At 29.4% G+C, this 24,102-nt stretch overlaps 3 protein-coding genes across 3 annotated transcripts; all 3 read right to left on the minus strand.

The window, feature by feature from the left end:
- Positions 1 to 7,304: 7,304 nt before the first annotated feature.
- Positions 7,305 to 10,279, minus strand: LOC112692677 (nitric oxide-associated protein 1). The gene is made up of 5 exons (XM_025567414.1): positions 9,618 to 10,279; positions 8,751 to 9,538; positions 8,544 to 8,694; positions 7,908 to 8,486; positions 7,305 to 7,520 (listed from the first exon to the last, which is right to left on the minus strand). Exons 1-5 carry the CDS (start codon positions 10,003 to 10,005, stop codon positions 7,354 to 7,356), a joined length of 2,073 nt encoding a protein of 690 aa, XP_025423199.1. The 5' UTR covers positions 10,006 to 10,279; the 3' UTR covers positions 7,305 to 7,353.
- Positions 10,280 to 11,569: 1,290 nt separating this feature from the next.
- LOC112692678 (CTL-like protein 1) lies at positions 11,570 to 15,522 on the minus strand. Its single transcript, XM_025567415.1, has 14 exons — positions 14,840 to 15,522; positions 14,568 to 14,682; positions 14,330 to 14,469; positions 14,121 to 14,255; positions 13,786 to 14,057; positions 13,616 to 13,705; positions 13,415 to 13,554; positions 13,171 to 13,357; positions 12,982 to 13,110; positions 12,760 to 12,910; positions 12,565 to 12,702; positions 12,348 to 12,498; positions 12,051 to 12,272; positions 11,570 to 11,866 (listed from the first exon to the last, which is right to left on the minus strand). Exons 2-14 carry the CDS (start codon positions 14,679 to 14,681, stop codon positions 11,735 to 11,737), a joined length of 2,001 nt encoding a protein of 666 aa, XP_025423200.1. The 5' UTR covers position 14,682; positions 14,840 to 15,522; the 3' UTR covers positions 11,570 to 11,734.
- Positions 15,523 to 20,704: 5,182 nt separating this feature from the next.
- Positions 20,705 to 22,866, minus strand: LOC112692679 (uncharacterized protein YJR142W). Its single transcript, XM_025567417.1, has 7 exons — positions 22,372 to 22,866; positions 22,018 to 22,256; positions 21,802 to 21,865; positions 21,490 to 21,739; positions 21,299 to 21,428; positions 21,130 to 21,229; positions 20,705 to 21,020 (listed from the first exon to the last, which is right to left on the minus strand). The coding sequence occupies exons 1-7, from the start codon at positions 22,460 to 22,462 to the stop codon at positions 20,911 to 20,913; spliced, it is 984 nt and encodes a 327-aa protein (XP_025423202.1). The 5' UTR covers positions 22,463 to 22,866; the 3' UTR covers positions 20,705 to 20,910.
- Between the last annotated feature and the right edge of the window lie 1,236 nt (positions 22,867 to 24,102).

The raw sequence follows: 24,102 nt of genomic DNA on the forward strand, positions 1-24,102 counted from the left end.
ATGACTACAGAAGTATACGATTAGGTATTTCGTATTCAAATTGGTCGCACTGCACAATCAACTTTAGATGAAACTAAGTGTATTCCATATATAATTATAAATTAAATAAATTAATTATAATTTATTTAACTCGACACCACAATTATAATAAAAAATACAGATTTTTCATATTTTTTATAAAATAAAATAATTATTCAACGTTTATTCACGAACTTTTAATGCATATGATCATGTTTATAATTTTAGTAAAAAGTGTTCACGTTTTGTTACCTTATTTCTATATCAAAATTTAAAAATAGAATAAAATCAAAATTCAACAAATATTTATTTTATATTTTCCATACACAAAACATCCCAAATCTTTGGGGACATAAGTATATAACAGCATATAATGTTACCGTCAATGGAGTTGTAAAAGCGTAATTGAACATTTCTAGTGTATGTCGAACTGTTTTTTATGGGCAGTAACATTGTTGGAAAGTATTTTTATGGAATACCTAGCTTAAGCTAAGTGATGACAATAAATACATAAATACAAAAAATACTTCAAAAAACATACATAATTTTCATGATTGGCCTACCATTTTCATAAGTAACTGTGACATTCATGTAGTCATGTGGTAATCAATGAAGATTAAACATGTGTTAAGGTACTGTCAGTATACTGTACAAAGGTACATGATGCCTTCAAATTCATAGATTATTTTATTAATTTTATGGAGATCCATAATTATGGACTCTCACATAGAAAAACGTTATTGACGTAAAAAGTTGTTTAGCAAATCGATGAGTGTCTACATTTATTCCGTAAGTACAACGAAAATTGGAGCTATATTAAATTTAGTCATTGACAAAACCATTCAAAAGCATTATTAACGAAATGTTTAACATTGACGGTAACACGTAAAATGTACATTGTACATGTAACAAAAAAAAAATATACGTACCAATACACCCCTGATTGAATGTTTTGCTCAACAGAGGAGAATATGGTATCACTCAACGATGCAACAATATCTACGTTATTAATATTTATTGTGAATGATTGTCCATCATTATCAGGGGCGTATTTAGACTTACTTTTAGGGAGGGCGACTCAAGTTTTTTCTTTAATTCAGGCTCAAAATGTACAATTTTTGGTAATATTTAAATCAGGTGAATCCTTAATATTTGTGATTTTTTTTTAACTAATGCCGGATCCACTTAGAATCAACTTTTATGTAGTTTTTTTTTTTTTTTTAACACCTGTCTGTGTTTTGAAAGTTACGCTTGTGTTTTATTTGATTTTTCGCTAAGTGTGGATCCGACAAAAAGCTCAATTCAGTATTCACAGCTACGTGTAATTTGATTTCATTATAAAATGATTCACATTAAAAAAATTTCTCACATATAATCGATTCATTAAATATGGATTCAGGGAGGGGGCCGATTACTCCCTTCGCCCATAATCATTATCAGTATTTCTTCAACGATACATTTGATATCCATTCGATGTGTGTGATTGTGTCGTTGATGAAATATTTAGGAAAATGCATTTTTCATTTTCCATCTGTTGTAAGGTGATAAACAAGTCGGATCACCGCATGGGCCATGAATCATGTTTGTGGTAACAATATCGAACAGTACAATAGTTGATCAGTAGACGGATCTGGAATTTCCAAGGAAAATGAATTATCTTTTTCCTCGGGAGGGACGTATTTTATCGATTAACCAAATCAAAATGGGTGCATGAGGTAATCTTCCTCACGATTGCCATTCAACCGAATATATCTAGCAAAGTGCGGGATTGAATACTAGTAACTTTGTAATGAAGCTCATTAAAGACTTCAATTTTTATTTGAAAACACGTATCGTAATATCATGACGATGCATTGCTTTTTGGCTTGGCAATAGCAAATATGTTATTTCCATTCACTTTGAATTACGTGTAAACTTTGTAAATAAATACAGTTGACCAAACTAGCGCATGCAAGTCATAACATCTTGTATCTTGCATATGACGTGGACTGTCTACGTACGATGAGGTACAATGATGGATTCACCAATTTTAGCGGTGTCGCCGTTGTTAATAGCGTCTAGCAAGTGAATGTATTCTTCCACACACAGCTTCATTTGTTGTATCGTTAGGAATCGCCGTCATTTACTCTCTGCCTTCGTGTAAATGTTGACCATACATTGTTGCCATAGCTCACTACATCACAAAATGACGTTATCCTGACCGCGTCAAATCATCGAACGCATACAAATCCATCGACCTAACTTTATTATTTGTTTCAGCTCCTATAACAGGGATGGCAAATCCATGGCACGCGTGCCCGAGATGGCACGCGAAAATTTTTACTATTATATATAATATAATATAAATAATTAATAAAGCAATATTATTATAATAATTATTATTATTATTATTTATTATTTATTATTATTACTATGTACCTAAACTAACCTTTTTATACTAATACATTAATTATACAATCAAATTATAATATAACAAAATATAATATTTTTAATATTTTTTTCATGGCACGCTCTATAAAAAAAAAAAAAAAAAAAAAATGTAATTTGTGACAGGATCTAGTTGTTAAACGTTTACGCAATATCCGTTTTGTCCCTTCCAAAAAATTAATGAATACTGGAGAGCGTCGTATAAACGGTGTATGTCGTCGATTAATTCCAGATTGTTGTTCCTTCTTTGAATCACAATTTTTTGAGTCGTTTTGCAATCGCCAGCCATGATTCCAGTAACGTCTTCAACAACAGGCGCATCGAATCTACGAACGTCTTCTCAACTGGTGTTTTATCAGGATTTATGACAAAAGCCCAGCCCTAGGTGTGAACCTACTAAATACTAATAAATAAGACTAATATGAAGGTGTTTTTCAAGAAGCCAGTTTAAGCAAGACAGCTGATGAGAACTTAAATATATCTATTAAATTTTTAATTATATATCCCACATTGAAATAAATAATTTGTTAATTGTTTTCAGATTTATAACAGACATAAGTATATTTTCAATTTAAAAAATAACAGCAGACTGGTAGTTATCTAACTATAATGTGCAATTTGGTTAGTAAAAAAAAATTATTACTGACATTGTACTAAAAATTATAATCATATGGAAGTCGGGTACAGGGAACTCAGTATTATACCGTTAAACATTGTACGTTGAAAATTAATAGTTCAATTTTTTATGAAAAATAAGAGCTGCAATAGCGTGATTACCATTTAGAAATTCGTGCATGTGCGATTTGAACAATTTCAATAATTCATTGTGATTATTAATTTGTGATCATAATTTTCGTCGACAATGCTTCTAACTTTAGGCAAATTGAGTTAGTTAGCCGCAACGTGTATTCACGCGTTCAGGGCCTATACGATTGATGTCCTCATCGCCCATAAAGTAAACATATTTTTAAAAATTTAAGTGGTTCGTTTGGCATTTATAGCAATTAGCCAAATTTGTGGTATACTTGGCCTTTGATTTTAAACATTGAATTAATTGTTTATTTATTTATATATTTTTTTTATTTATAGAGGAAATCCCTTTTGATAATGATATAATTTACAAAGTAAATACAGTAATGTATGAGATAAAGTAACTTAATGAGTTAAACATAAATTAAAGAGCAGACTAATAAACACGAAATAGTAATTAGTGAGTAAGCAATATAATAAAGAAGTATAACAGACAACTATGACTTCTGAAAAAAAAATTGTAAGCATAGAAAATAGCAGTTAAGAGTAAGAATCTAGGAAGGAAGGGTCATTATTAGCATTAGTCATCAGATTTCTGAAAGGTTCGTATTGTTGTTAATTATCGGTGGCTCTGGGAATATGGAAAGAGATATTAGAACGTGTAGAGCAAGGAGGAATTTTAAAATTTATCAAGGAAAGTAAGGTGGGAGAGTCAATTTTGTTGAATATAAGATCATTAAAGAACTTAGTGCTAAGCATATGTCTACGTTCAGAAAGGGTATGTAGCCAAAGTGCATCAGCAACGGGTGAGTGAGTAAGTTCACGTGGAATACCTAAGGAGAAACCAATAAAGCTCAGAAACGTACATTGTACGCGCTCAAGTTGGTTTGAACCGATGACCGTATAAGGATTCCAGATTTCCAATCCATATTCTAAGATGGGTCGAACTAGAGCACAATACAGGGATTTGAGTGATCTAGATAGTTTAAGGTCTTTAGAAAAACCTAGAATTTTAAGTGATTTACAGAAAATCGTTGAAATGTGTTCACTCAAATTGAGATTACTTGATAATTTGAAGCCCAAGTCAAGTATAGAGTCAAAACCCCGTTCGATGATAGTGTCAGAAAATTTATAATTCCAAAGAATTGGATTATGAAACCTGAAAAAGGTCATGACCCGGCATTTAACAAGATTAAGCTTCAAGCCTAAGGTTTTACACCACATAGAGAAACACTCAAGATTATTTTGTAGACATAAACAGTCGTCAGCTGATTTGATTTCCAAATATATTTTCATGTCGTCCGCAAAACAAAGTATTCTGGCAAAAGGAAGAACAATTTTCACACTATTGACGAATAATAAGAAAAGTATAGGTGATAGGTGACCGCCTTGAGGTACACCAGAAGAAAACGGGTATACGTTCAATTTAATACCAAACACCTTAACCCATTGTTGTCTATTGAGCAAAAATGAATTAAACCACGAGAGTAGAGGTTCACCGAATCCGGATGCCCTTAACACTTTCAATAGGACTATGTAGTTGACTGAGTCAAAAGCCTGGTAAAAATCAGTGTAGACTACATCTACCTAAGAACGTTTTTGGAAAGCTTCAAAAAGAAGTTACTCAATACTAGGTTGCAGGTGGTTGTAGACCACCCAGTACGAAATCTATGTTGCTCGTCGATAATTATGTTATTAACTGAGCGTTTAATACAGTTTAAGAATATGTTTTCAAATAGTTTAGATAAGTGGGATAGAATTGATATAGGTCGATAATTTGCAACATCCGTGGCATTTCCTGATTTTAGGATGGGTGTTATAGAATTAAATTTTAAAATAGACGGAAATATACCCTCATCAAGAGAACGCCTAAAAAGTAGAAAAAGGGGGTAAGATATAATATATATTAATTGGAAAAGGAATTCACCAGATAAACCGTCAGGACCAATGGACTGGACATTACGTAATGCAAATAAGCCACGAAAGACATCATCTTCCGAGAATATAATGTTATTGGGCAAATCAAAATTTAAGCTTACATCGTTAGGTTGATCCACATCAATAACTTCAGATGTATAAACAGAGGAAAAGTACGACGAGAATAAATTAGCAGCATCCTTCCTACTCGTCAGTTGATAAACGACCATTTAGTTTCAACACTTTTGGTATATCATCTGTGGATCTGTGCTTATTGACAAATTTCCAAAAATTAGTAGGATTGTTAATAAGTGATGTTTCAGAACAGCGAATATAACTACGCATACATTTTTTGGACTCATATTTAAAGCGTGCCCGGAGCAGTGAGAAAACACGGTAGTCAGGAATGTTAGCAGTGAATTTAAATTTTGCGTGTGCTTTCTTTTTAAGTATCAACATTTCTTTTAAATCTTTGGTAAACCAGGGGGGAAATGGGAATAAGTATAATTACGCAGAAGCACGTAACGTAAAATAGACTGATGAAGCGCATCGAAAAACGTATTAAAAGCTAATTCAACGTTTAGTGGTGAGAAGGTAGTAGGCCAGTCAAAATGATTAACAAACGATTGAATATTTTTAAAGTCAGAAATTGTTGACCATTTACCGTAGTATTGATCACCATTTGTGTCATTTGATAACATGAATTAAATGTGCGAATGGACTTCAAGCACAAGTTTGAATCTAAATCTGTATTGATCCGCCTTTTAATGGTTCAGGTAGTGTTTCAATTACTGGTAGTTACACTTTTCCTCATGCGCAACACATCCCGGTTGACAATGCCAGTATATTTAAATTTGAACGCATGACAATGGGGACATTATTTATCCACAAAACCAATCATCACTTTCGGATAATATTATTTCGGAATATTCAATATCTAGATCGTACTCGAACGCAAGACGAAGCGACGAAATGGGTTACCGCGTGACCTCATACAGAAATACTAAAATTGCGATTAAAAAATGGGGGGTGTGACGTGAAATGAGGCTAACGACCTAACTTTTCATACCTACCAAATTAAAAAAAAAAATGTCATTAAAATCCTTTGAGCCGTTTCGGAGGAGTGCAATCACAACACCGAGACACAAGTCCGTCACACATATTATATACATATTAGATTAATATTTATTATCTCAAAAATATATCAAATTATATTTTATAATTTAAATTCCTTCATAAAAACATACACGCATTGGACTTTTACAATAATGGATTAAATACTGAGTGATATTTAATTTAACATTAATACAAGTGAATTAAAAACTTTACTTAATGCTTAGCACTCTAACTTGTATCATAATTTTAAGGGTGTCATTTCACATAGTTTTTTTTTTTTTATACTGAGCACCTTTAAACATTCACAAATAGAACAATATAATTTTGTTGACTACAAAATTATAAAATATAGTTAAAATTTAATAATTTTAGTCACACCTATTTTAAATATAGATTCATGATAACATGTCCCAATCCTAATATTTTTTTATTTTTAATTTATTTCATTTAATCTAAAGTATATTTACAATCTATAATATTAATAAACAATAAGGCAATTTGGTAGCTTAATTAAGATAACAACTACATGTTAGGAGTAAAAGCTACTAATATGGAAATAACTTTGACTTTGAGGGGAGAAGAAATTTTAGTTAATACCTCTCAAGATTCAAGATATATTGACACCAGTATATTTTTAAATGACGAGGAGGGTTATCTAGGATGAATTCAAATGCCAAGTTAAATACTAGTGGATTTGTGTAGTTTATATTTCTTAAAAACTACAAAGGATTTACAACAATTATAATGATATTAATAATACAAGAATTATATTCCCAAATTAAATAAAATACTGTTGAGCCTCATATCTATTATATATTAACACATTTAAATGAATGTACTCTAAACAACTCAATATTTTTTATGGCTACTCTATCATTAAAATTAACTAGTGAAATTGCACTTTAAAATATACCTACTTTACTTTCTAAATTCAGTCAAAATACAATGAGTGATAAAATAAATAGTACATCTCAGTAAATTTTACTGCTTAAATCGTAAAGATATTTACAAAAAAAAAATAATAATAATTCCAATTTTATCAAAAATAATTTCCATAAAATAAAATTACTAATTTTTATATATATCCTATGAACATCGTTTTTATTGATCAACAATATAATATATTTACTCCTTTTTAGTATAAAATGTAGGGGTAAATTTTAATCTTGGTCCTCGGTTGTTAACAGCATACCTTAACAATGGTGTAGTACGAACATAAATGCCTCGACATTCAGGTGTCCAAGCTTGTACATCACAAACATCATTTTTAAATGGAGTCACAGCTACCCATCCTACATAAAAAGTATAAGTATTTATTATTACATCAAATCAATATACTATAATAAAATAATATTTTACTATATTCATAAAACCATATAAATTTAATTAATTTTATAATACTTCAGGAATGAAAATAAAATTGAATTTTAATTTTCTAAATAAAATAATTAGAGGTTTGAAAACAATACAAATAAATTATATTTTATACAAGGAATGAGAGAAAATTAGACATGTTTATAATTAATAAATATTTTTATTTGTTTTAATGAATGTTAAATAAAATTTTAAAAACATTTTTAATTATTAAATACATGATAAACTAGTTAACTTATTGAACAAAAATATAAAATTGTTTTAAATATACTAAATTATCAAAATTGGAAATCGATAATACTCACCAGCAGACGACAGAACAATATCTGCACAACTAGTTTTATGATCAATTCCAGTTAATTGAATTGGTTTCTTGTAACAACTTAAACCAGGCCACTTTTCCAGCCTTTTTTTACCACCACATGGAACGGCAAATAAATGTGTGCCTAAAAGTTTTTTGTAAATCTCATCCGCGTCATTAAAATCACAAACAGTGATTGGAAGTGTAGAAGCACTAAATACAGTGAAACGTACAAATTTTTCTGAGGTTTTCAAGCAATCTATTCGTCCAAGACCACCAACAAATAGTGTTTGCATAGTTCTTAAGTTAAACGTTCTTGGTTCCATAACAGTGGTGGGCAGAGTCATCATCAACTCTTCTGTAGTAAGCAAATTAATTGATTGATCTGGATGAACTACACCCGGAGTATCAAACACCCATTTACTAAATTTAAATTGTGGATCATTCTCATCTAAACCCAAAGAACTACTAGTGACACGATTTTCTTTAGGTTTTACTATGTTAGAAGCAAAAGAGTCATTTTCATTTTTTTTTAAAACCGTATCATTACTTAATGGATTGTAAAAAGTATAACCAATCCGACCTGAAAACAAATATTTTTGTTTTTGAATTTGGAAAACAAATACTAAAAATAACTTACCAATAATAGAAGGTAGATCATCAATTTTCATTCTCAGTGAGCGTCTTTGGTCCGCTTCCATTTGTTGTTCTAGAACTCTTTCCTTACTTTCTGACATAAGACGTTGAGTTCTCATATACAATCTCCAATTGGATGGTCGCATTATAGGAAACTTTAATTAAAATGTATTTATATAAAAACAAAATAATTTGATTAAGTTTACCTTACCTTAAGTAAATTTAATGTTGTACCAGGCCAAGGCGATGTTGTTGCTCTTTGCACTAGATCAACAGCTTTTACTTTACAATAATCTGATTGTAATAATGTATTAAACATTGTAGACTTGCCTACATTAGTACATCCAATTAAATATACATCGCCTCTAGTTTGCCAGAGAGTATGTAATTTATTAATTAATTCTTCGATTCCAAATCCTGTTTTGGCACTAACAACAGCTACATGTTTGATATTTATTTCTTTCGGAATACTTTGAACTAAAGTTTTCTGCACATGATTGATCCATCCAGGAAAATCACCAGGTAACAAATCTAATTTATTACCAACAATTACCACAGGTTTATTTGTACCAATACATTCCGTTATATTTGGCCAAATACTGCAAGGAAAGTCTGTTAAATCTACCATTAAAATAATAAGGACTCGTTTTTTTTTCAAGGGATATAATAATTTTGGATAATCAATAGGGTCAACTTGTACAGAAAGAGCTGTTTTATACTTCAACATAAAATGACATCGTTGGCACACCATAGTACGCAAATCTTCAGGTGAACAGTGACAAAATAATTCGCTGGGCAAGTAGCCAGGTATTGACACATTCTGACATTGCAATAATGCTCCACAGCCACCACAAGGTACATGGCTGATGTTTATAGATGGATCAGGTGTACCATATTTTGAAGTCCATGAAGGAATATTATTTTCCTCCTCCAAATTTCTTTCTTCATAACATTCATAATCACTCATCCAGTTTTTATTCATCAATTCATTGAGCTCATCTATAATATTAACATAAAGTTTCAAAAATAAAGTTTAAAAACTTGAAAGCAGGAAAAATACTATTACATTCAAACTTACAATCATAATAAATTTCGTTATCTTCATTTTCTTCAATTTGTTTCTCGTCATTGTTAATGGAATTAACTTTACTGACAATGCTGTATGGTAAAACATGCGGTCTGTCTTCAGATCCTTTGACTACTATAGGCTTTGGAGCTGAATCTTTTTGTTCAATATATCCATCTAGGTATTGCAAGGATACAGGTTCAATATCATGTTTAAATTCTATCCGTTTTAAAATTTTTTTTTTTTCTCCCACTTTACGCCAATATTGGGAGCTCTTACTGTCCTGTAACACCGAATTGTACACGATTTTATCCAATACATCGTTTTTCAAAGCCGTTGATTGACTGTAGGCACAAGATCGTCGTTTCAAGTGCAACCAAACTAAACGGTTGACGAACATCGTAAAATTTCACACATAACAAAACGATTCTGACGGATAATTAAGCACTATTTCACATGCACTAAGAATAATGATTCTGTAGATTCATTCTTGAGAAGTGACATCACATCACCGTTAGTACACCAACCTATAAGATCGTACTGGTATTTCAATATTTGTTCGAACTCACGTGCGCATATGTTATCAATATGTTATTAGTATGTTATCACTTTATCAGAACAACAACAATTGATAATGAAGAATAATCATCATCGGCCTATTAGAAACTATTTATTGTGCCGGATTTAATAAAATAAATGAGGGGGTCCCGTAAAATAAATGGGTTTTTTCTACTTCTTAGTACTAAGTTTCATCTTATATTTTTTATATCAGTATTTCAAATGTTATAAAAATATTTTTATTAAATGTTTTTTAAATATATCGCGAACTATATAAGTATAGGCAGTGACGGTGATAGAGTTTGCGAGGCCTTGGGCAAAATAAATGTTGGGTCTTATAATTTATATTAATAAAATATTTTAAGTTCAGTTAAATCAGAACCGCGGGACCTTAATTATAATTTAATATCAAAGGTACTCTTTACCATCATCGAGGATGAAAAACTTGTCGAAATGGTGACCGAATTCGATTGTTTAAACGATTTGACTAGTCCACTTTACAAAAATCAATTAATTAAAGATAATACTTGAAATAAGATAGTCATCATTAGGGCACGGATTTTAATGCCCTAAAAAATACAATAAATACCTTAAAAAAATACAATTAAGAACTTAAAAATTTAAAAAAAAAAAATAATAAAAAAAAATTAAAAAAAAAAAATATATATATTAAAAATGTGTAAAAATGACTACCAAAAATGCACTAAAATTGTTTTATTTTATTTAATCAATTCTTTCCAACTGTTTCTTGCATTATTATGGTCACCTTAAACTGAAAATTTTAAACCAGATGATTAAAAATAGTATTAAGTATAAACAGTCTAAATTGATATGTTCAAATGTTAATGTTCTCTGGTTATCAGCTACTACACGGAATTATTAAAAGTATTAAATATGCCTTAAAAATAAAAAATACTCGAAATATGTGTTTATATGCAAAATAAAATTTCAAAACTAGTTTTGTTAAAGCATGAAACATATTTGTTTCATACTCTGCTATTTTTGTGACTGTGCAAAATTATCATGCAAGTACTACAAGTCCTCTGTCCCAGTAATCAATTATGGAAAATTGTATATACATAATGAATATATAGAGTTCAAGATGTTATAAATCTACAATCTTACTTAATTTTTGCCAAATACAGTAAATAGTTTTATATATATAAAACTATATATATATTATACACCTTAGCTATTTAAACTAAAAATTAATTAAAAACTAAAAATTTTACAAGTGAATTAAAACAAAATTATACACTAGATAATGTGGTGTAAATAAATATTTATTAATTCCATACTAGTAAATAAATATATCTTTGTTATCTTAAAATTAATATTATAAATTAAATTAAATATATAAGTTTCAACAATTTGATAATTTCTATTTTAAAAATAAAACATATTTATAAATGTCATACAAAAAATATCTAAAAAGCACATTAATAATGTTATTAACTTAATCTAAGCTGATAAATGTAAAACGAGTACTTTTAAAACAACTGTTAACAAAGCACAAAAGGAAAATTCATTGTCTTTGAATTAAGTTATTGCTTAAAAAAAGCTTACACATATTAGATATTATTGGAATTTTTTACAATTTGCTTTTTAGGCTTGGACAGTTTTATTATAGGACTCTTGTGCCACATTTCACCATTAATATTTTTGTCTTCGCATACACACAGGAATAATGTATCAATTACAACCTGAAAATAGAGAGTAAAAATTAATGTAAACATATTAAAACATAGTGATTATAAACTATTATATTTATCAAAGTTTAAAGTTGTAATAATTTATTTATTTAGTTCATATGAACTATTTATAAAAATATAATGCACTCTTTTTACAATAAATTATTTAATGTTAAAAATAAAATAATGTTATTACTTCTTGTAATGAAATTACACTGTGAGCAATGAAAAAAGCAAATATGCATATAATGATAAGTGGTATAGCATAAAAATGCAATTCAGAATTCGATCGCAAAGTGAACAATGCTGCCGTTCCAATAATCATAGTAATCAAACACTTGGCTAAGAATAATATGAAGTCTCCAATACTATTTATGGTACTTAATCTCAAAGCATTACCAATTATAACATGCCAAGCCTGTAAAAATAAATCATCAAACATTTTCAATTGCTGAAAATAAAAAAATATTTAGTCATCATTCAAATAATATACCCTTGATGCAGCTAAACAAAATCCAATGCCCTCCATTGAAACTATAGTATATGCGTTATGATTGATATACTTGAAAAAATTGTCAAATGAATAAGAACAACAAGCACATATTTTTTTCATCCAAGGTTTTTTTGTTGATGTTGTATCACTTCTAAAAACAATAATTTATAAGATAAAGTAACAATTGAATATATTAAATTTAAATTCTAATAGGTACTTAGAATGGCATGTTGTCAATATGAGCCTTGGAATTTTGAATAGAATAATTAACAGGGATCCAAGTGCTATTGAACCCAAATGATAGAATACTAAGTTGTAAACTGAAGAAAGGACAATAGATTTCTTATTTTTTCCACTGCAATAAAATATAACGCAAGTAAAATGACATAAATTAATATAATGAAATACATACTTGGTAAAATACCATTTTGCAACTGCCCCAGAAATAATCATATGTTGACATGCCAATACAAATTCAGATGACCATATTATACCAATTATATATACCCACCACATGTAACGTACCCAGGTAGCATCTTTAAACTCAACTGCGGTCAATCCAGCTGAAACACAAAGTTGGAAAATTAACAATAGTACTACCAATGACATAATTATATATATAAAAAAAACTTACCATGAACAAATGCTAGATTTTTCTCAAATGGATCAGGCATTGATGGGTCAGACATGGATGAATTATCAGTTGTTATATTTTGATCCACAAAATTGGTTAATAATTTTAACGATCTTGTCCCTGGGTAATCTGTAATATTTAACTTATTAAAAATTTAATTTTTCTACTGATCTATTTAACGTATCATACTTGCTGTAGCAAGATGAAGAATTGTTATGATCCAAAATGAATACAAGCCAAGTAACATAACAAATGTACTCAAAGGTTGCCAGTATAAGGCAGGGAGTTTGGATAAGCAATCAGCTGACTCGTGAAACAAAGTGGACAAAAAATGTAATCGTTTACGCATAGTTAATACCAATAAAAGTACAATTACCTATAATTTAAAATTTATTTAGAACCATTAGATTTGAAGTAAAACAATTAAATTTACCGAAAATATAGTAAAGATGACTGAAAGTATTAGAAACATATGTTCATTGCACGCATCAGCACTTAATGTTTGTGCTTCAATAGTATTGTCCAGGCGCGATTTTAAAACAAAATACTCCCACCAAAGTAAAATCATGTTAACTAAACTTAATTAATTAATATACACAACAAAGTAATGAAATATATTTTTAATTTAACTCACCTAGTATAATCAAACTAACACCAATTAATAATATATATGCTATCATTTTTGCAAATAAATTAACTAAAAGGATGATGATGAACGTTAATGCTGTAAACAATACAAAAAAAAAATATTACTATAAGATTTAATAAAATTAATCAGTAATAAATTAAATAGTGTATTCTTGCCAAAAGCTAATATGGAGTAGTATAACATTTGAGGCCAAGTTTTATATATATCATTTAATATTTCTTCAGTGAAGTCCCAATCATTCATCATGCCATAAATATTATAAATCAGGGGTAATGTTTCATTGGTTAATACTTCAGGAACACATCTATTCAAAACATGATGACTTTTGTAAATAGGAAATGGAGGACATGGTCCCAAGGAAGTGGTAATAATAGTAGTTCTGTTTTGTGCTTCATGATAAGAAACATTACTCAAATCAAAATTATAGCTACAAAAAATATTTTAACAAAATATTAATATTTTTGTTTTTGGATAATTTAAAAAATATTACCTGCAAAGTGCTGATTTGGTTCGATTGTAAAACTTTTGGAGTCCATCTAGATCCAATATATTATTATCTGGACATTGTGTTACACATATTTGAAGACTATGTTCTATGTTGGCTGGATCTAAATAGTACAGGAACCTGAATTCAAAGAGTAATTGAATCTATATTCATAGCTGCCAATGTTTCAAAATTCCAATTGTCTTTAAGCATACTTTTTGTCAGTAGTATCAAGGCCAGAGAGTTCGCCCATTTTGGAATTGCTAGATGAACCGCAAGTGTTGCCAAAACTATCATGACCGTTGATCAAACGCAATGGGTCACCATAAACAAAAGCGAAAACAGCTATAAAAATCTATAAAAATCATAGGTACAAGATACAGATAAATCGAAAAAGAATGGTATAGAATACAACTATAATGATGTATATTATTTATCGAATATATAACATACCATTAGACACCAAAAAACCAAAAAGATACTCAGCCATAAAACGTCTGTACACCCTCTGACTCTGACCTGTCCAGGCTCTTCTGGCGTTTCCTTGTCAAATCCAAAACAAGCCATTCTGAAGTTAAACACAATTGTTATTATATGACAACATTAATATGCAGCATAGAAATATAATATTTCTGTTATTATAAACAGTACAGTCTTGTTTCGGGAGACCATACATTGAGCACCGCACAAAGCCACTATAACGCTGCACGTGTATGGAATTTTACCTGCTGAAAACTGGCGGCGCAGTAGAAATGACATGCGAAAATCTCAGCACAGCAACAGGTGATCTGCAACGGTACGAGTAACTCCAGAGGATGACATGACCGGTCAGCGGTTTGGTGAAGAGGACTGTTGGTCGCCGTCGATCTAGGCTTCAACCGTCCAGCCAATACGGCAATGGTCGATCGATTTCAAATCGGCATATTATTACCGCGAATGGCGATAAGTAATATTTGTTTGGACGATGAGGCCGTGCGACGGTAAACGCAAATTGTTAAAAACAATAACATATTGTCTGATAACGCCGCGTTCACTATCAGCGTGTGTAAACACGAGCCAAGCGTAATTTTCGACTTCAATGGATCAGTCAATACAAACAGACTTCTCGTCTGTCTTGCACCTGCTGCAGCTATAAAAAATAGTGCAACCGCGAGTTGATGATGTTTATTAGTGGAAAGAGCTGGGGAGACGAAAAAATAAAATATAATTTAGCACTTAATCGTCAAATTTTTGAATACATCTCTACTGCTAGTCATTTAACTGATTTGACATTAATCAGAGTAAAAGAATTTGGTCCCTAAAACTTTGGTAGCCCTTAAAAATCGTACCCCTTAACATTTCATCGAAAAATTCACTGGAACGCACAACCAAATCGTCACTCGCGTTCATTATAAATGTTTAATTAAAAAAAAAAATTTATATCGTGTTTCATTATATTGGGTATAATTTATTACGTTTCGTTGACGGTTGATCGTAACCAGTGGCGTAATTAAGAATGTTTCATGGGGGGGATCAAAATTAATTTATATAGCAAACTTATGGGGGGCAATGCTCCCACACCTCCTTTATCTAAAGTTATCGAAAGTAAACGTGGAAACAAAACACTAGTACTAAACAACTTTAAATTATTTATTAGATCAGTTAACAAATATCAAATATTATAAGCTATATAAACATATTATACAGCGTGGAATTAAAATAAATTGTTTTATACTATTGTTATTTGTATATCTCATATCAAATCGCTAGACGGGGAAATGTATTACGGGGATCAGTTCATGACTCACTCGAGTGATTCCGATATCAATCCTACCTAATCGAAAGCGAAACTGCTCATACCTGTATTATGTTCGTTTGTTATAAGTACAAGGTATTATGAATGTCATCGATAGCTTATAGGCCAAAAATTATACAAATGTCCAATTTGTTAAAATTGTATGTTCAAATTTCCCAATTTTGTATTACATTTTACAATAAAGTGTCCAAAATTATGTGAACTGTGTTAAATTAGGTTTTTATGTATAATCATAAATTATAATTTAATGAACTCTTTACACATTTTTTAATTTATATAAATTACAAGCACAAAAAAAAATTTAACTTTAATTAGGTAGGTATTGTTTTAATCAGAAAAGTTTATATATATATCATACTATCTATACCATCTTGTCCGGACATATTATCCCTCCTTTTTGACAAAATCGTTTAACTTAATTGTGTGTATTTGTGTTTAGAATCTAATTATCTACCACGTCCATGCTCGAATCGAAAAATTTTAATATTTGTATTATTATTATTATTACATTTTCGCTCCAGAATTTCTTAAGAAATATTTATAGAGTAATTTAGTCTAATTTACTTAATAAATTATAATTATACGGCAAATTTTACGACATATCTGGTTAAAATATAAGTTAAAAATTACTTTTGAAATAAACCCGTGAAGATTTTAAAATATCGAAAAATTTGAATAGCCCTTCTGAAGAACTTGAAATTGCTATATTCTAATATGTTTGGCCTTTAAGTCAGACGCGATGGTGCCGTTCATATACTAACGTTGTATAATCTATTATATATACTGTATATTATAATACTAACACTGCTAACAATACATAGTTACTGCACGTAGTTACGAAATAATTGCTTGGCGTCGGTTCATTTTTTATAAATATTCAAATTCAATAATAAAGTGACGTCAATAAACAGGATTTTGAAATTATTAGCTCAATATCTTCCGTAAAAACACCATGGAAATTAGACTAATGTTTTTCTAAATCAATTTACACTACATAATATATAAAAATATAGGGTCAGATATACGTTATTATTACTATTTTTATTACGAACTAATATCTAATCGGTTGTAATAGACCATAAATTAAATAAATAAATATGTTCACGGTGCAGTATTTTCTGTAAAATGTGTTTGGTGTTGAAATTTAAGCAGAAGTGTAATTTCAGTTTTTTTCAAATATGTATGAATTTAAGCAGGCCATTTAAAAGTTTTATGTGGCCATATAAAATTATGTTCGTTATGCTGTTTTTATTTTTTTACCATGAATCATGAACAGTATATCAAAATAAGTTGTAAAAAAGGCAAAACTCCTAGATCGGGTGAGATAGAAGAATGAGTGAATGATATTGCTATATTGGCCTTTTAAACTTTAAAACAATTGCAATGAAATGTTTGTTGGCCATATCTGTGAATATATTCTAAATAGGCCGTGATTGTAATTTTATTATATTTTTTTTATATCCTTTTCTGTTTAAATATCACAAATTCTAAAAGTAAATATTAACAGATTGTATTTTTTCTTAGATATAAAAAAAAAAATCATTCACCGTTAAGTATTCATTCTATTTATTTAATCATTATATGCCCGGGGGCGCCAAATTTTTAAATACGGGCCTGGCTCCACATGCCCAAAATTATTCACATACAAGCCTGGCGAGAAAGGGGGAAAGGGATGATCCCCCTGAGCCTGGAAATTAGGGACTACAAATTATTAAAAATTAAACACAATTAATGATGAGAATTTTATGAACACTGCAGAAAAAATTAAGATGCCCGGGTTTCTCTCTCCACGGCTCTGTACACATGTCACGGGATGTAGAAGTGTCAAGAGATGATGAGGATTTTGGGCACGTGGTAATCGAAGACATTGCAACTGACGGGCATGTGTGTGCGCAGAGTTTCAAGTTGGGGGCAGCGAATATTTTTAACGGCCCATACATGAGTATTAAGTTAACATTTTTAAGCTCAAATTTAAGTTTCAAAGCCTATTTAAAGTTTAAAAACGGAAAATATTAGCTTGGTAACAATACACTTTTTGGATAACCAACTTATTTTGTATTAAGCATTACCAGTGTGGCGGTCCAGCTTGGACCAGTTCGGCCCTTACAAATATATTCAAACCGTCCAGGGGCAGCAAGAGCACACCTTTAGGCTTTTGCATTAAGAAAATTATCAATTTTTAGTATTTTTTGAATAGAGGAAGTTTTCAACTTTATTAAGATTTTGTAATGTTTCATTTGCAATGTCAAAAAGTGAAATTAATCATTTTATTTCGTTTACAGGTACATAATGAAATGCATTTGTTACGGGTAGAATTGGTGTTGTATCATCCTTTTTCTTCTCTTCGCTTTCTTCCTCTATAGTCAGTGCCGCAACTACAAAATAAGAGGCCCGTGTGCGGTAATTATATTAGGCCCCTTCCTAGGATTTATTTTTGCTGTAGGTACGTCTTATTTATAAGTATCAATTTTTTTAGGTTTTAAAACACGTTTTACATCAATTAGTGTATGATATATATCAATATATATATATATCAAATTAAATACCTACAACTGTTGTATATTATACTTCACTACATAATTAAATAATTTATGTAGTAAATTATTTATTTAAGTAGTTTAGGTAGATATGTTGTATGCCTACTCAAATACTCAATGGACTCATTATTAAATAAATATTATAACATTCTTAACGGAATTTTAAAAAAAGTTTCTTTTTATTATAAAATAATAATATAATATTATTAAATAATTGTATGTTTGTAAAGTGTAGTTTATTTTAGACTGGGACTAGGGGCCCCCCAAATGTATGTAAGCCTTAGGGCCCGTGTGCGCGGTACACTATGCACACAACCTGTACGGTTATTGCGGCACTGTCTATAGTACTGACATCAGCAAATGAAATGTTATCAGTAGTTATCTGATCAATACTTTTAAAGATACTCATCATCAATTTCTGCATACCCAGGAAACTCTTCTAGATCTTGAAAATCATCATTGATTTTGATATTGTGATTATTAATTTCATACTACATAACATCATTGAAATAGACCATCTTATTCGCGAATACAAAGCGTATTATCCGGAGTCATTTAAATGTTAACCGCTTTTAAAATCAAGGGACTCGTGAAAATGAGCGTATTACGCAGGAAATCGTATGAAGCGAAAGCGTCTTAAACGGACCTACTGTATCTAAGATTACTATTTTACGAGTTAAAAAAAAATTAAAATAAAAAAGTAAAGTAATAAAAATTCGAATTTGTTGAAAACCGGTAAGCCGTAAATTTTGGTCTTTTTTTTTATAATTGTTTTTCGCAATTATTAAGAAATCCATCGGGAAATGACATCCTCTGAAGAAGAAGTGTAGTAATGTACCAAGAAAAAACCAATTTTCAATATTATATGTTTTATTTTGTGAGACATTATGGTAAAACCTTTACATTTATTTTTTTTTACTTAGATCTAAAAACTTGTAAGTAAACCATAATTATAGTGAAATTATTTTTGAATGATATTTAAAATGAATAACTTCAAATTCAAGACCCATTGATATTAAATATTTTGATAGAACGTTTTAAACTTTAAACATAATTATTATTAATTACACTTATCATTTTATAGTGTTATAAATTGGTTTTTTTTTGAAAAAGCAATGACCTATTGTAACCTTTAATCTAATTTACGTTAAAATAAGACGTCACATCATATCAATAATAACATCTAAAATACATTTAAATTAAATCAGTTTCTTTGAAAAAATATTTGTATTAAAATGTTTAGTAAATATATTAAATAATTAATTCACTTTAGTTAAAGTACTAAAATTCTAATATATGGATAGCTTAACTAAAAAAAGGTATCTATATATTTTTTTTGATCCTTTAGATCAGGGGTCGCCAACCTTTTCAAATAAGTGAACTACATTTGAAATTTAAACTCCTTGGTGATCGACATCCAGGAGAATTCAGGTATTTAGGAAATTTAGGAAAAGATTTGTTTGATAAGCAAAAAAAAAAAAAAAGGTCTAAGCTTCAAAGAATAATTAACATAATTATTGTTCTTTCATAATAATAATAATCTAATATTCTCATTATTCGATTAATCAATAGTGGTAAAATTAATTTTTTTAATGATTGCTGTATATTCTTAGAAAGATCGACTAGTCAATCGCGATTGACTGGTTGGCAACAGCTGCTTTAGATATCATTATATTTATTCAACAGAATTAAAAGAAAAATATAAATTTGAAATGTAATACATTTCAAGCAGCAACAACTAATTATATTTTAAAAATATAAGTACACATCAAATATGTGCATTACATTATAAATAATAATTTACTGCAATATTATTTACTTTCATAATACATATATTTAATACAACTAAAAATTAATTACAAATAAAAACCAGAATATTAAAAAAAAAAAAGTAGTAATGGTATTAAATTACATTTACTGTATAAAAATCATAAAATTGTTACACAATATTTTTATAAACAATATATGTAATTTTATTATCACTCCAGTACAATGCTACATATTTTTACTTGATGTTTACAATAATTTAAGTATTATTAATAAAAAATGAAGACTGAACTAGTCAAACCTCAAAATTTTTAATAATTGGAAATATTATGTCTATTTAAAATTTGTCAAATTATATTTAACAAAACTTAATTGAATAGTATAAAAACATTTAAATCTTAATAAATAATCAGCTTTATTAATTCAATGTAGTTAAATAATCATTAAAAAATAACAATGTATAGAAAAAAAAATGGTAGTTATAAAATTAAAATTAAATAATAACAAAATATTAGGGCGTGAGGTACGCATTTAATTTATGTATCACAATGAAAATGGAAGGAACCTAATGGAATTTATGAAATATTTGGCAAAATAAATTATAACTCAAAATCAAACAAAGAATGAGAAGTTAAATTTAAAAATAAGCAAAGATAAAACGCAAGAAGATATTAATTTAATTAACATAACAAAAAATTCACTCTGTTTTTGAATAGCTGTTTTCAATCAACATATTATTGTCATTCTTCTTATAAAGAGACTGTAATGGTATGTGTAATAATTCAACCAATTCTGGAAAACGAGGCTCTGTAAAATTTGAAGTAAAAATGATAAACTTGATAAATATATAAATAAATGACTTTACAGATTTTTAAACATTTAATAAGCAGAAACTGGTGTTTGATATTTAACCTACCATTTTCTGGATTGATAATTCCATGCCTAATCAAAAAATCAATTATCACAGGGCAACTAGTAGTCTTGAAATCTGGTGATAAAATTCTGTTCACAGTTTCCTAGATATTTATTTTCCATATAAGTCCATATTTAATATTAAAAAAAAATTCTAAAAATTAAGTACTAACATTTGCAGTCAAAAGTTCAAATTTTTCTACTTCATTATCTTGATTACAAGGAACAAAGTCTTGTGGTAATTCTAAGTCAAATACAAATTCGGTATCAGGAAACAATCCTCGCTCACTCTCATAGAAAAAACTGAAACAAAGTTATAGTTAGTCGTACATAAAAAGGGATACTAGAAAGAAAAAATACTCACGATACAGTGCCAGCAGAATGCAAATTTTTTAAAAGATCCGCAGTCAATGATGCTTCTTCTTCCCCTTCTTTATGAGCAGTTTTTATGACACTATTTCCAACTGATAAGCCCCCAGCAACCATATTGTCCCATTTTCCAGGCCATGTCTGTTTAGTCAAAGACCTCTGTTGAAGCCAAATGCATAATCCTTTTTGTGGGTGATTAACATAACCATTTATATCTACACCATAATTGCAAATGCCAAATAAACCTGTAGATAATCAAAATATGATGTTATCTTGTTGAAAAGAATTTATATTTTGGATTATTTACAAGTAGCAGAGCGATCCATTTTTAGCAACGGTTGTTCAGCAAACATTGTACGTACTTCATAACACTAAATATTAAAATTTATAAAATTATTTTCCTATAAACTAAAACTTCAAGTGGTTGTTTTGGAAGGAACAAAATAGATAATTAGTAGAATCATATAGTTATTAGTATTACTTATGTTATAAATAATAATAAAATATAAGTTAGGATTAATACCTCATCCCTCCACCCTTTCAGCGTTATAAATAACTTTTTATCTTTCATATCTTTAAGTACAGACTCTATATTTGCTGAACGCTCATCATAGTTCCTGAATGCCGGATTCAACGTCACACTATTGGGGTTGACTATAAACACATTTGGATAGCGACTTAATTCTGACATGACAGTGGCTCGGACCAAACCCACTTGGATGCCATCCACGATGAATGCGAGGCATTCTTTTTTCTGCAAGCCTGCATATTCACAAAGTATATAAAAAATATTGTTATAATCATCATTATTACTAAATACGGGTTAAGACACTGTATCGCATCCATAGTGCAACGTTAAAAATGTTAGAATACGTACCGTTCAAATAGAAGCTATTAAACTTGTGCGCTAGTTTCAAAAATTTAGACATTGTACGATCGAGTGGATATGCAGCAGAAGAGCCGTTCATCACCGACTATCCGGAGTGTAACACTATAAACTATGTCATGTGATTCGCGCCGCCGGTTCAATACGTCATTATCTGCCGATTAGTAGCAGCATCGTTCGTGATTATTTTCGATCAGCAAGTATACATGTTTAACCGTGATGGCCCAACGGGTCAGCGCGACACGCGATGGTATCGACGGACAAATTAATGATTTCGATGTAGGATTTGTTCTAAGGAAATCGTACGCACATACCTTGGAGTGTGAGTGATATAATGACGGGTCTTATTCATATTATTGCTAATATTTGGCATGTTATCCGGTGATAAGGGTTTTTGCTCGATTAAATTTTACCAGGTAATCGATGCCCAAGGGTAGGAAAATGGCGCGACTTTTTGAACTTTTGAAATTCGCAGATGCAGCCGAGTGGTTTGAAAAAAGTGCAGATGCGTCTGATAGGAACACATTATATGTCAATAATGTAATTGCAGTTGAAATGTTGCAGCATTTCGCATAGTTTATTTTTTGGCTTGACCAAAATATGGACAATAAGTGAAATAAGTGTAATCTTAAATTTCACGAAATAAATGTTCATTTTATGAACTTAGATCATATCATGAATAATGGTTTTAGGTTTATGTAATGCACGTTTATTTTGTCCATTTCGTGAAATGGAAACCCGTAATTTACACTTCACGTATTTTCTTTATATTTTTACATTTAATGGATAACTTTTTGTGTAATAGAAATACAATCAAAATATAATATTGTATAATTGCATTTCTTTATTTTAAAAAATAGTACTCCGAAAAATTATTATGAAGTATTATGACATCAACTCTTGCACTAAACAGAAGCTTTTAAGCAAGTGTAACCAGTGGCGCCGATGTATCAAAAATTTTATGTTGCCAACTAGATCCAATTAATTTAACCACCCACCACACGTAGGTATATATTTTTTCTTTATTTATCTTATAATATTTGTATCAAATAATTTTTAATATGGCAGGGGAGTTAGGGGTTACAAAATGATACTATCAATTTTATTGTGTACATTAAGCATTACAAATTTAAAAACACGTAATTAAAATATATTATAAAAAAAAACATAAATTTTATTTACTCTTAACAGATTGTATTACTTTTTTTTTCATAAAAAAAATATTCTTTGATTGGTGGTTTTTTTCATATAGAGTAGATAATACGTACTTTAAAAATGTAAATGCAGTATAATAAAAGTTTATTAAAATTGTTTAAAAATCAATTATACTATTAGTAGTATTAACATAGAAGTGTTTTTGATAATTCCGTACATTTATTGGCAAAAATATTGATAACGTTTTCTACATTTGGTACACAATCCTGTTCACAAGTAACTTTTAAAAGGATTTCCAAACGTTCATTTTTCATTGTAGTTCTTAATTTTGTTTTCACAAGCTTAAACTTAGAAAAAGATCTTTCCAGGGAACAACTTGAAACTGGCATAATATAGTGATATAAAATAAAGTGTGTAAGTTTGGAAAAACATTTTTTAATTGAGATACACAAAACAGTTTAAATAAATTTCCCATACTTCCTATATTTTCTAAATTTCTGGTCACAAATACAGGTTGATTTTCAATTTTATTTTGTTCTGCGTTTTCAAATATACTGTCAAAACAAT

Source organism: Sipha flava, unplaced genomic scaffold, assembly GCF_003268045.1.
Source record: "Sipha flava isolate LNK unplaced genomic scaffold, YSA_version1 76_pilon_pilon, whole genome shotgun sequence".
NCBI classification, from domain to species: Eukaryota; Metazoa; Arthropoda; class Insecta; order Hemiptera; family Aphididae; genus Sipha; species Sipha flava.

Bases quoted from the DNA above. Each gene is read 5' to 3' on its own strand.
- LOC112692677 (XM_025567414.1), bottom strand. From the start codon at position 10,005: ATGTTCGTCAACCGTTTAGTTTGGTTGCACTTGAAACGACGATCTTGT. The intron at 8,487-8,543 runs GTAAGTTATTTT...ATTTGTTTTCAG, and splicing joins TGATCTACCTTCTATTATTG to GTCGGATTGGTTATACTTTT. The intron at 7,521-7,907 runs GTGAGTATTATC...CTTTTTATGTAG, and splicing joins TATTGTTCTGTCGTCTGCTG to GATGGGTAGCTGTGACTCCA.
- LOC112692678 (XM_025567415.1), bottom strand. From the start codon at position 14,681: ATGGCTTGTTTTGGATTTGACAAGGAAACGCCAGAAGAGCCTGGACAG. The intron at 14,470-14,567 runs GTATGTTATATA...TGATTTTTATAG, and splicing joins TGGTTTTTTGGTGTCTAATG to ATTTTTATAGCTGTTTTCGC. The intron at 14,256-14,329 runs GTATGCTTAAAG...CTTTGAATTCAG, and splicing joins CTTGATACTACTGACAAAAA to GTTCCTGTACTATTTAGATC.
- LOC112692679 (XM_025567417.1), bottom strand. From the start codon at position 22,462: ATGAACGGCTCTTCTGCTGCATATCCACTCGATCGTACAATGTCTAAA. The intron at 21,866-22,017 runs GTATTAATCCTA...TTTAATATTTAG, and splicing joins TGAAAGGGTGGAGGGATGAG to TGTTATGAAGTACGTACAAT. The intron at 21,021-21,129 runs GTAGGTTAAATA...CAAATTTTACAG, and splicing joins AATTATCAATCCAGAAAATG to AGCCTCGTTTTCCAGAATTG.